The sequence below is a fragment of the Polypterus senegalus genome, chromosome 3 (assembly GCF_016835505.1).
Source record: "Polypterus senegalus isolate Bchr_013 chromosome 3, ASM1683550v1, whole genome shotgun sequence".
NCBI lineage: Eukaryota > Metazoa > Chordata > Cladistia > Polypteriformes > Polypteridae > Polypterus > Polypterus senegalus.
The window spans coordinates 277,328,072-277,340,185 of NC_053156.1; the positions used below are offsets into that span (position 1 = coordinate 277,328,072).

Genomic DNA, 12,114 nt, shown 5'->3' on the forward strand with positions numbered 1-12,114 from the left:
GATAGATAGATAGATAGATAGATAGATAGATAGATAGATAGATAGATAGATAGATAGATAGATAGAAAGGCACTATATTATAGATAGATAGATAGATAGATAGATAGATAGATAGATAGATAGATAGATAGATAGATAGATAGATAGATAGCCATTAGAAATCATTAAGTCCTGTATGTATGCTGACACAAGCATAAGTGAGAGGTGGTAACAGCCTGTGTAGTTTTGACTCTCTAGGAAAATACAGTAAATAATAGGGACAGGGAGGGCAAGCAAAGATCTATACAACCTCATGACTAATGGGTGGCTACAGCTACCTGGGGCAAAAGGGGTCAGGTTGTCTATTTGAAGAAAAGTACAAGGAATGCTTGTGGGGTCTGTACACTCACTTGATTTGCATGGTCTAATTAGAAACATAGGGGTCAATACTGTCCCTCAGTAGTATTATGCATTTGGAAAGATGTGCCTGAGGAGCCCAGTTTTTTTTTTAACTAACTGAAGGTTCAAGGGTGTATGGGCATTATTTCATACATGGTCTCCTTGCTATCTCTGGGGCACAAGTAAAGCCACCCCAAACCAACCAGAAAAGAGCTTACAACATGGGGGGTAAACTGTGTTCAGAAAGCTTGAGGTGAAGTTCAGCTGTTAGGAGAAAGAGGCAAGGAACTGGAATGAGTGAAAGAGAGAGGAGAGAGAAGTGCAGCACTTCTTTTAATGGGCAAGTGGAAGAGCCATAATAAATGGTAAATTGGGTTCAGCATCATTGAGGAAGACTCAATGACATTGTTATCGTATCTTCTAAGTTATCAATTTTGTTCTCCCTGTGTTTATTGCCATCCTTACACGTCACTTTTATTTTTTTCAGCTTTTTGTCATCCTTGATATCACTGGAGGGGTGGAGGGCCACTGCAAATTTCTGTTTCTATTACACACACACAGACACACTCACACACATGCACACAAACACACACACATATATATATATTATATATATATATATATATATATATATATATATATATATATATATATATATATATATATATATATGTGTGTGTGTGTGTGTGTGTATATGTATATATACTGTATATAGATATATATGTTTATATTTGATCTATGTATTTAGGTGAAACAGAATTCAAATATTTAAACAGAATCAAGATCTTTACTTGCTGTGCAGACCGCTTGTCTACAAGCACAAGAGTACTTTGATCACCACACCTTGACACGGCCAGCTTGGGTAAATATTGCATGACTTAATTTTTTGGCTTGAATAACATACAGGATTGGAGCACTGGAGGCAGAGAGAGAGAGAGAAAGAGAAAAGGGAGGGAATGATATGCAGGTCTAAAAATATCCAAGAGAGCAAACCCTAATAAGTCTTTCCGGTGTGGGCGGGACTGTCACTGCCTGGGGGTGGGGAGTGTAATGGGGTGGGAACATTGTAAAAAAACACCTGCCATATGCAAATTTTTATATGGCACTGACAATGGAATCCCTAACCTGGAATTCCCCGGTAACTGCAGGCAAGGCTGTTAACACCCCCTTGCATAATTATAAATAAGCCTGCTGCAGACCGAGGCCCGGCAGTCATCCTCACCTGAGACAGGTGCACAGAAGCACACATTAGTCTATTCCTCCCGCCACCTGCACACGCTTCTCCTTTGGATTATAACTCTGTGGTTTTCTTTGAGCTCGGCACTTCTGATCAAATCAGGTAAGCTACTTCCTTTCATTTTTTGTGGAGTCTTACCTGAGGCCGGCTAATTCTTTTTGACCTCTACCCTTACGCAAACATTCAGAGTTCAAGCTCTTCGCAAACAGTCACCGTTACCTCTGGAGAGGCTAATGACCCTCTATGGATTCTCACTGCCTAGATTTTACTTGTGCTTCTTTCTGGTGACTTCCAAGGAGGTTGTAAAGTCCTGGGGGTTAGATGGGGGAGTTAAACTTTTATGACGATGATGTGAACCTGCTGAGTGAAATTGCTGTTGCCTTATTAGGAATGTTTTTAAAAATGTTCCTGTCAAACCTGCACATCATTTATTTTAGAATGCAGCCAGCTACTCTTTAGGTGAATTACAAAAAGGAGTGCTCATGGCAGAGAGTAAAATGTGCCGGTTGGGGGATGCAGGGTGGGCGCAAACTCTGTGTGGGATTACGGGTGTCGTAAACCTCACTACACTATGCCAGCATCCTCAGGGGCTGCACAATCTAATTGCTTTCCTAGATCAGGAAACTTTTTTTGATCCTGCTGTGTTAACTGATTAGTATCTCATAGTTCTGCAAAATGCAAGATAGCTGATCATTCTGTGTTGTGTCTGCAGGACTGGCCATGGCGGCCACATGCGAACTGAGCAACATCCTCACCAACGTGATGAGCACCATGTACCAGACTGAGGAGTCACAGCATAGTCTGTGTCACGGACCACTGCTGGGAGTCCAGCTTCCCAGTGAGGTGCTAGGTAAGAAATGTTGGAGTGTTGAAGTGCACTGGGATGCTACGAGATGGTAATAGCAACTAAACAGAGTTATGGGAATATAGGGAGCTTAACAGAGCTAAACAGATAATGAGAGTGTTACCTTAATGCTGGCATTCTCTTATTAAAAGTCTATGCATATGTGAAATAAGATTACTTTGCCTGTGCCTCACTGCAGATGATGATAATGAGGTAAATTGAAAGGACCGAACATCATTAAATAGTTGGCCTGGCCGAAGGGCCACACAGTTGCAGCACTAGGTGGGCTTACACTGTGCTATGGTTCAAGAGAGAGTAATTTGAAAGAGCAATGCAGAAATAAAGAGAGACTACCTTGTCATGGATACTTGCATGTTATACATTGAAGGAGTTGAGGTTAATGTGATAATAAAGATGGATGACTTGGCAGGGTCCTGTACTGATAAACAAGTAATACACATTTATATACGAGTATATATATGCAAATATTACTCTGGAAAGGGGTTGATGTTTGAAGGAAGCATCAGGGGAATAACTTTAGTAGTGGTATACATATAATAATAATGAAGAGAAAAGCATGATGGGACAATAAAAGTACTGGACAAAAGCTGAGGGCGCTGTACAAATATGTAAAAATTAGGGGTGAAGTAGCAATGTCTTGAAGGTCTAGAATCGCAGGACAAAACCATGCAGATACCAAAGGGAATACATTGTATGCCAGAGCCACTTGAATTCTAAAGAGGATAGCAGACTGAAACGTACAAAAACAAAACATTAAAGTACAGCAGGGCTACGCAAATATTCAATATTTAAGGGAAAACCTATCAGGGTCGTGCAAATAGTTAAGGAGAGCATGACAGAAAGGCACCCACACAGGGGAGAGCTCGATAGGGACAAGGGACTATTAAAGTAAAGGTCATATACTAAATGGCCACAAAAATACTGAAGAGGATACCATGACAGGACCATGAAGGTGACAATACTGTAGGACCACACAGTACTTATGGGCTTGTGCAAGTGGACCACACAGATACTAAAGGTGATAAAGAAGGTGAATTGACAGGGTCACATAAGCACACAATAGACACCTGAGCAGGTAGATTTGGTGATACAACATAACTAGTTTGACGGGGTCATACAGGGAGTATACAGGATCACGTAGCAGGACCAAGAAGATAATGAAAGTGACATTACATATTTACCAAAGTGAACAGCTTGATTTAGTCAAGAGGATACTTAAAAGGAAAGCACAGCATGGCCACATAAATTCTTATATAGCAGCTGGGGAGGACCATGTAGAAACTACTGTGAAAGACATGACAGGGTCAGGAGGATACTAAAGTAGACAGCCTGACTGAACCATACAGCTAATAAAATAATAGTACAGCAGGACCCTAAAATCAATGAAGTGGGTAGGATTTTAGTGCTACACACATATAATAGAGGTGACAGCCTGCCCGAGCGGTATAGATACTAAAAAGGACAGTAGAGCAGAGGCAGGTAGATACATAAAAGGGGAAGCTTAAAAGGGCAATGCCTATTTAATGGTGATAGTATGGCATGGTTATGAAGATACTAAACATAATAACTTGGAATGAATGTGGCTTTCAGGGTGACAAACAAATATGCCAGATGTTAGCTTGGCAAAGCCATGCAGATATTAAAGGAGATAGCTTAGCAGGATCATGCCAATACTTAGGAGGGGCATGAAGATTATAAAAAGAGCTTGCCCGGGACACCCAAATACTACTATTAAAGCTTTGGTGATACTAAATGAGGTGGCCGGACAGTTTTCTGCAGACAGTATGACAATACAGTTAAGGGGACCGTTTCACAAATCCATTCAGATTTGAACTAGGCAGAAAAGTGACTTGACGCCACTGTGGCCTAGAGCAACGATTACATGGCCGGCACATGTCCAAGTCCAAACGGGCTGGGCTTGATCCCACCGGCGGCTACGCCATTGCAGGTGCAGCCGTTTCTAAGCCCTTATCAGGTGGCGTGGGACACAATGGCAGTTTGTTGACTAGCTGTTAGGCGTCATGTGTGCAAACAGCCCCACTCTTGTGTAACCAGCTCGGCTGCCTTTTGTCTGCAGATAAGGTCTTGCCAGTTTCAGTTTATACTGAACTGAAAATGCGAGTGTGAGCTGGTGTGTACCCGCTTGACCTTACCTGGAGCTGTGCTGACAGTTGCTGAAGCAAACAGAAGAGCAGCAGCTTGCAGACTAACGGTGCTTATCCCTCTTTTTTTCATATTCAGCTCACAGCAGCTGGTATAGTGTTCTTCCTCAACTTTGGACTAAGAACCATGTGCTGGAGTGGATCAGCTATCATGTTGAGAAGACCAACTATGACGCCAGCACCTTGAACATGTCCTTCTGCAGCATGGATGGCAGTGAGCTGAGTCGCCTCTCCCGAGAATCCTTTCTCAGTATATTTGGGCCACTTGGTGATCACCTGTACCGCAATCTGCGTGAGCTCTGTGGTGAGTTTTTCCATCCTGGGAGACCAGATCCTTGTCTTCTTGTTCCCCTCTTGTCTTGGTGGGCATCTGACCTGATTTGTTTTATCCCTTCAGGCTTTGATGATGAGCTCAATTCCCTCTTTAATGACATCAATGACATCCTCCCAATAGACGATGGCAGCCAGAGTCTGCTTGAGACTGTCAGATTTGGGACAAGTAAGTGTGCATTTTCTCTGCCATGCCCTCCACCTGGCTTTCCAAGGATAATCAGACTTCAATGTATATATGTCAGGGACGGTCCAGGTAGAGAGAAACATTGCAGGGGACCCAAGCAATATCAGGCTAGATGGTTTAGGCTTTTTGTGCTACCAAAATCCCCCATTCTCTATACCATAACCACTGGCCAAACCTTTACCCAGCTCCCCCAGTAAAGTTCTTGCCCCTCTGTTTCAGCCCTGGAGTCCAACCTCAGTCACCTGGAGGACAAAGAGTCTTATGATGCCCTTAATCTACTAGTCAACTCGTCTTCATGGAGCGACCTTGGGTATGAGTCTGGTCCAACCTCTCCAGACAGCCTCGACAGCTCTAGCGCAGGTAGGTCCCCTGCAAAGTGCAGGCAGGAATTTACAATCAGAGGCTTACTGCATGACCCTTTTGGGAAAGTCTAGGTGGCCAGCAGAGTTCAGGTTTTACAGGTCTATGAAAGGCATCCTATAGACATAAAACATTGATAACTATTGCAAAGCTGGCAGGTGTCGTAAACATTCTGTTTGCCTCTCTTTATCTGGTTCTGAATCAGTGGCCTTCTTTTCATACTTTGCCTGTCTCTTTCTTCCAGCATCCTTGAGGTTTCAGATTCCTCGATCTCCAGACTCCGGTGGAAGTGACTCAGATATTGACTGCACAGATGTCAAGCCAACAATCATGCCAGGTAAGCAATGTCTTCATTTGGGATCACGTCACCATCTCAAGAGGCTCCTAAAAATGAGACTCTCCGTCTTAACTTACTTCCTTTTGATTGACAGAATCCTTTGTGAAGACTGAGAGAAATGACTGCAAACCATATAAAAGAGGAAGGGGAAGGCCCCGCAAGATGAGCCGGGGTGCAGTGGATTGTCTGGAGGTGAAGAAGAGCAAGCATTGTAAGTATCCATCATCACCCATCCTCCTCCTCATCAAGCCTCCTATACGGCTCACTAACCATCCGATTTTACTGCCCACAGCTCCAAGAGGAACTCACCTGTGGGAGTTTATCCGGGACATTCTCATCTACCCAGAACTGAACAACGGGCTCATGAAATGGGAGGACCGCACTGAGGGGGTCTTTAAATTTCTGAAGTCAGAGGCTGTAGCACAACTGTGGGGGCAGAAGAAGAAGAACAGCAGCATGACGTATGAGAAGCTCAGCCGGGCAATGAGGTGAGCAGCTGATTTGTGGCAGATGATTGTGAAAATGTACATATGAGCAGAATGGACATGGATGGACATGGATGGATGGATGGATGGATGGATATGGATGGATGGATGGAGTCCGAGTGATAAATCCATAAACAAGTGTTCAGGAATAATTTGAATACCAATGTAAACAGATGCACACAAATACAACAGATGTATGCATATGTACATGAATAGGAGACATACAGCAACATCAAGATAAAGACACACATGAAAAAAACAAAGAAGCATGTAAACAAACAAGAATGCTCTAAAGTCCATGTTCAAATTAATAAAAATACACATGGCCTCAGGAAAGTTCAAAGACATTCTATTCATCCCTCAATCCATCCATCCATTCATTTATTATCAAACCCATCTATGTTGAGCAGGGTTGTTAGAAAGCTGAAGACTATCCCAGCAAGCATTAAGTTTAGGAAGGCAGGAATGACATCTGTAGAGGACATCATTCCATTAAAGGGTGAACCCTCTCTCTCTGTCACACACACAAACACCCACAATGGCCAATTTTAGCATAGCCTATCCTTCACCTAACCTGCATGTCTTTGGACTGTGAGGGGAAACCCAAGTGGAAATGGGCAGCAAATGCAAACTCCACACAAGTGGCACCCTAGTCTCCTTGTTGCAAGGCAGCACTGAGAAAATTGTGCCACCCTCAAAGAAGTTCATAATAGAAAAGTGTGCCACGATGCACAAAGAAAGACACAGTCTATACTTGTGAATGCTCAGACACAAATACATATCAAGAGTCCAGAGGTGTAGAGAATCGCACTCACACATACACAACTATCCAGTATAAACAAGTAAGCCTTCATGTAACTTTGAAACATACAAACTATGCAAGAGTATTTGCAAATGGATACATAAATGAATGCAAATACACCCTGAAGTACACAAGAAGTAGCTAATTCCAGCACAAAAACTCACAGCTTAGAAACATATCAGTGAAGGCATATGTGGACACATACTGTAAGACAAACACACAAAGGGGGTCATGCAAAACATAGAAGGCTTCTAATGTACAGACACATGCTTAGAAACACATCAGTAGAGGCACACATAAGACGAACATACATAGAGGGTCATACAAAATGCAGCATGCTTATACATGTACAGATACAAAGACACACACATGTACAAGCAAAACATTCATAACAACGCACCTACAGTATGTGAGGGCAGAATAAAAAAATCAAGTAAATACACACCTACTTAGACATCATTATTTAAACACATAAAACGTATGCATACAGTATATTTAAAGATACAAAGTATAAATATGTAGCACACTTATCCACTTGCTTACATGTAAATGTGTATATGTGATCACCTAAATACATTACGTACATTGACACAAAATACAAAAGGTGCAGAGGCCGAAACATGCCATATCATTCTCAAATCCACTTACCTAATTCATGATCACAGGGGACAACAATTCTATATCCTGACAACAATGGATATAAGGGCGGAGCCAGCACTTGATGGGGCACCAGTCCATCAGATGGTCCACTCACACATATGTGGTGCCATGTGAAATGCCAGGTACACAAGTCCTATAATTAAAAGCTAGGTTGCCTGAGGAAAAACCCATGCAAACCCAACAATCATGGATTCATGAGGCTACAGTGCTACCTGCCATGTCATCACAGAGCTCACAGACAAAGCAATGCACACAAACGCACATGTTACAGTCAATCATTCAGACATGCACTTGTAATTCCCTCCCTGAAAACGCATTTTTGTGCACAAATGCAAAATTCACACTTAAACACCAAAACACATACTTAAGTGCAAACAGACAAGTCAGTGCCTAAGCATGCACACCTTTAGGCCAAACAAGTCAGTGCCTAAGCATGCACGCCTTTAGGCCAAACAGGCATGTGCCTCAAATCTACAAGGACACGTATAGCATTTATTACACATGTGATATCACACATTAACTAGAAGTGTGCTCATGAGTACAGCTCAGGGAGAGTGAATCTCACAAGTAAATATAAAATGTGACAATCCCACCTACTCAAGTAAAACAGTCCCAGACATTGTTTTCACTTATGTTCATGGAAGCCACGAAGTTCTCCAAAACAGCATGTAATAAATCATGTCCTGATGGACTTGGGCTCACCATCTGCTTTTTCATTGTGTTGACCTGCTTTCTCTTCTGTTTGCATATAAGAAGCTGCACATTGCCTACCTGATCACTGACACGTTCTTTTTTCACACAGGTACTACTACAAGAGGGAGATCCTGGAGCGTGTGGATGGCCGCAGACTGGTGTACAAGTTTGGCAAGAATTCCAGTGGCTGGAAGCTGGGAGAGGTGGCTGCGCACAGCTAGGCCGACACCGCAAGTGGAATGTGCCTCCTGGCCGAGCCGAGGTCTTGTGCACCAGGGACTATAGTTGTAACATACCCTTTGAGACACTTGGGCCCTCTTTGAGAGGACATGACTGCGTCTGCGCCTTTTTTTGGTGCTTTTAAAAATGTAAGCCAATGTTGTGGCTAAAGTAGGTTGTATGAACCACGTTTATATTATTCTTAACTCCAGATGGAACACTTGTGTATATGTATATATACTTTATTAATACAGAAGACAAGATGCATATGAATATATGCTTCATAAGACTATCATTTGTATCATAAAACTTCTGGCTGGCTGTTAAAGGGACATTGGTCACTTGGAGTTAGCACTTCCTACTCTGGCTTCTAACACCAACAGCTTTCCCTCCGTGGACTTCTGATAGCTTATGTGTCTTCAAGATATAATATCTTCTTTACTATAATGGTTGGCAACAAAAAGGATTGGATGCCCCATCACGCCCTCAACTCCCCACCTGAAATTGAGAATTATAACTTCTTCCAGAAAGTGGGGGATACTACAAAAACCTGAGAAACAGCAACATCAGGACGGGAATGGGGAGCGAGTGCCTACTAACCCCTAGCTCTTCAGGTCCTTGACTGGCCACTTCATACAGCAAGCTGAGTGAACAGATGTGCTAATGAGAGGAAACAATTCAGCTGGACTGGTTAACCTTGTTTATTTTATTATATTGTCTGAAGTATTTTATGTCTGTAAAAAAGTTTATCTCTAAAGTGCCTTGTTAAAAAGTGTAAATACATATTTTGTACAATGTAATACTATTTTGCAAATAAATGAAACTTCTTTAAAACATAAATGAGTACAAGTTCACTATTGGCACATCAAGATTTACCTTGTTAATCAAGAGGAATGGCCCGGGGGTGGGCACAGGGCCTGGAAGTTCGTTAAATTTTAATACATATTGAGACAGCCTTCACATCTCGTATTACTGATCCAAGAGATAGTATCCAAAACATTCAGATCAGTAAATCTTTGCATACCTGTGACATTGAAGACTATCAGATTTTCATCTAGATTCTAATGATAGATAAACATAACCTGAATGAACAAATGACAAAACAAAATATCATCTCTATTTTCTTTGTTTCACATGTCTCATTAAGAAAATCATCTGATGGGCGGCATTTCTTATGTGAAAAAGTCATTGCCCTTTAGACTCGCCAACTAATCGCGCAGCCTTTAGAGATACTCAGCAGTAGCCTGTTAGTGCCGCTTGGTCTCACACTTTGATGGTGACGAATTTTGGCCCATTCCTCTGTGCTGAAATGCTTCAGCATTATAATAAACTCCTTCTTTTGGCTTAGTTGGGTCTATGGAGTTAGAGTTTGGACTTAAAAAGGTAACTTTTCATCTGTCCTTTAGTTTTTAGTAGACGTAAAAATGCTTTAATTATGCCACTCCAAAGCCCTGACCGTCATCCATTTATATTCTTGCTTGAGATGATTGCCTCGCCTAATGACCCAACTGTGCTTTGGCTGATGGATTGAGGGCCTCCTGTGGAATTCTTAAACCAAACTCAATCTAAGTATTCTTAACAGCCACGATTAAAAATGTAATTGTATATACCAGTTAAACACACCAACATACTGTATGTTCCTCAAATCAATCAAGTCAGGTTGGGGAGCATGCACTGGTACAGCAAATTGCCATGCCCACCACACGACAAAACAGCTTGGGATCCCAGGCAGACATGCAGTCCAGTCCAACCCTTCAGAAATGACCCTCTATCTGCCACAGTCAGGTGTTACATGGGCATCCCCCTGGCCTGGTCTAGCTGCTCTGGTGCTCAGCAATGAGGATCCTGTAAACTGGGTCACCCTTGGGGAATCTTGCCACATGGCCATAGTACCATAATTGATGCTCCCTCACAAATGCAGATTAATGTGCCTCATTCAGGACTGAGCAACTGCTCATTCGACACAAAGTCAAACCAGCAGTACCCAAGTATTCTCAGAAGAGACACAATATTCATCGCAGGTCACTGGATAGTGTCCAATATTGCAAATCAGGAAACACCAGGACTCTTGGACCTTCGTCCTTTTGCAAAGATATCGGGAGCGCCTTACACCCTTTTCCAGAGACCTCATGACACCCCATCCTCTCCCAGTCCGTCTACCTTCTTCATAGGAAGAGTCACCAGAGACATGGCTGTCACTCCCAAGGTAAGTAAACCTCTCAATGTAGTCAACACTCTCTCTGCAGACAGACACACACAGATGGCTCTGCCCAAGAGGTCATTAAAGGCCTGGATGTTGGTTTTTATCATGACACTTGGAAGCCCAGACACTCAGACTCCTCGTTCAGTCTCTTGAGAGCCCTGATCAGAGCCTCCACTGAATCCTCAAAGATCACAGCATCATCGGCCTAACACCTAGTCCATGCAAGCATTGAACAGAAAACACACCACTGATAGATAGATAGATAGATAGATAGATAGATAGATAGATAGATAGATAGATAGATAGATAGATAGATAGATAGATAGATAGATAGATAGATAGATAGATAGATAGATACAGGTACTTTAACATGGCCTTTTTATAACTTCACTTTAACTTAATCCTGATACTCTGTATGTTCAATTCTTCATAATAACTATTCACAGTGGCTCCAAAATCCGTACTGACCCCAACTCTCTCTTCTGTTTCTTTTTCCGGTTTCTTTGTGGTGGCGGCCTGCGCCACCACCACCTACTCAAAGCATCCTGATGCACCAACATTGATGGACTGAAAGCCAGAAGTCTACGTGACCATCATCATCAGGTCCTTCCATGAAAACCCTAAATACAAAGAGGACTGTTTGACTTATGTTAGGTAGATTGCCCAGAGGGGACTGGACGGTCTCTTGGTCTGGAACCCCTACAGATTTTATTTTTTTCTCCAGCCTTTGGAGTTTTTTTTTTTTTCTGTCCACCCTGGCCATCGGACCTTACTTATTCTATGTTAATTAATGTTGACTTATGTTTATTTTTTATTGTGTCTTCTATTTTTCTATTCATTTTGTAAAGTACTTTGAGCTACATTTTTTTGTATGAATATGTGCTATATAAATAAATGTTGATTGATTGATTGATTGATTGATGGATAGATAGATAGATAGATAGATAGATAGATAGATAGATAGATAGATAGATAGATAGATAGATAGATAGATAGAAGAATCGCATAGTGTAGGGGAGTAACGATCTCCTCAGTTTGTCAGTGGAGCAGGACAGTGACAAAAGTCTGTCACTGAAGCTACTCCTCTGCCTGGAGATGACACTGTTAAGTGGATGCAGTGGATTCGCCATGATTGACAGGAATCATGATTGACAGGAATTGAAAACTCCAGAATCAACTGGGAAAAACACAGAGGT

The 12,114-nt window shown here is 42.1% G+C and overlaps 1 protein-coding gene across 1 annotated transcript; it reads left to right on the top strand.

The window, feature by feature from the left end:
* Positions 1-1,575: 1,575 nt before the first annotated feature.
* elf3 (E74-like factor 3 (ets domain transcription factor, epithelial-specific)) lies at positions 1,576-9,555 on the top strand. Its single transcript, XM_039749240.1, has 9 exons — positions 1,576-1,717; positions 2,328-2,465; positions 4,722-4,946; positions 5,040-5,141; positions 5,379-5,519; positions 5,764-5,856; positions 5,951-6,067; positions 6,149-6,344; positions 8,606-9,555. Exons 2-9 carry the CDS (start codon positions 2,336-2,338, stop codon positions 8,715-8,717), a joined length of 1,116 nt encoding a protein of 371 aa, XP_039605174.1. The 5' UTR covers positions 1,576-1,717; positions 2,328-2,335; the 3' UTR covers positions 8,718-9,555.
* Positions 9,556-12,114: the final 2,559 nt, after the last annotated feature.

Bases quoted from the DNA above. Each gene is read 5' to 3' on its own strand.
- elf3 (XM_039749240.1), top strand. From the start codon at position 2,336: ATGGCGGCCACATGCGAACTGAGCAACATCCTCACCAACGTGATGAGC. The intron at 5,520-5,763 runs GTAGGTCCCCTG...TCTTTCTTCCAG, and splicing joins CCTCGACAGCTCTAGCGCAG to CATCCTTGAGGTTTCAGATT. The intron at 5,857-5,950 runs GTAAGCAATGTC...TTTGATTGACAG, and splicing joins CAAGCCAACAATCATGCCAG to AATCCTTTGTGAAGACTGAG.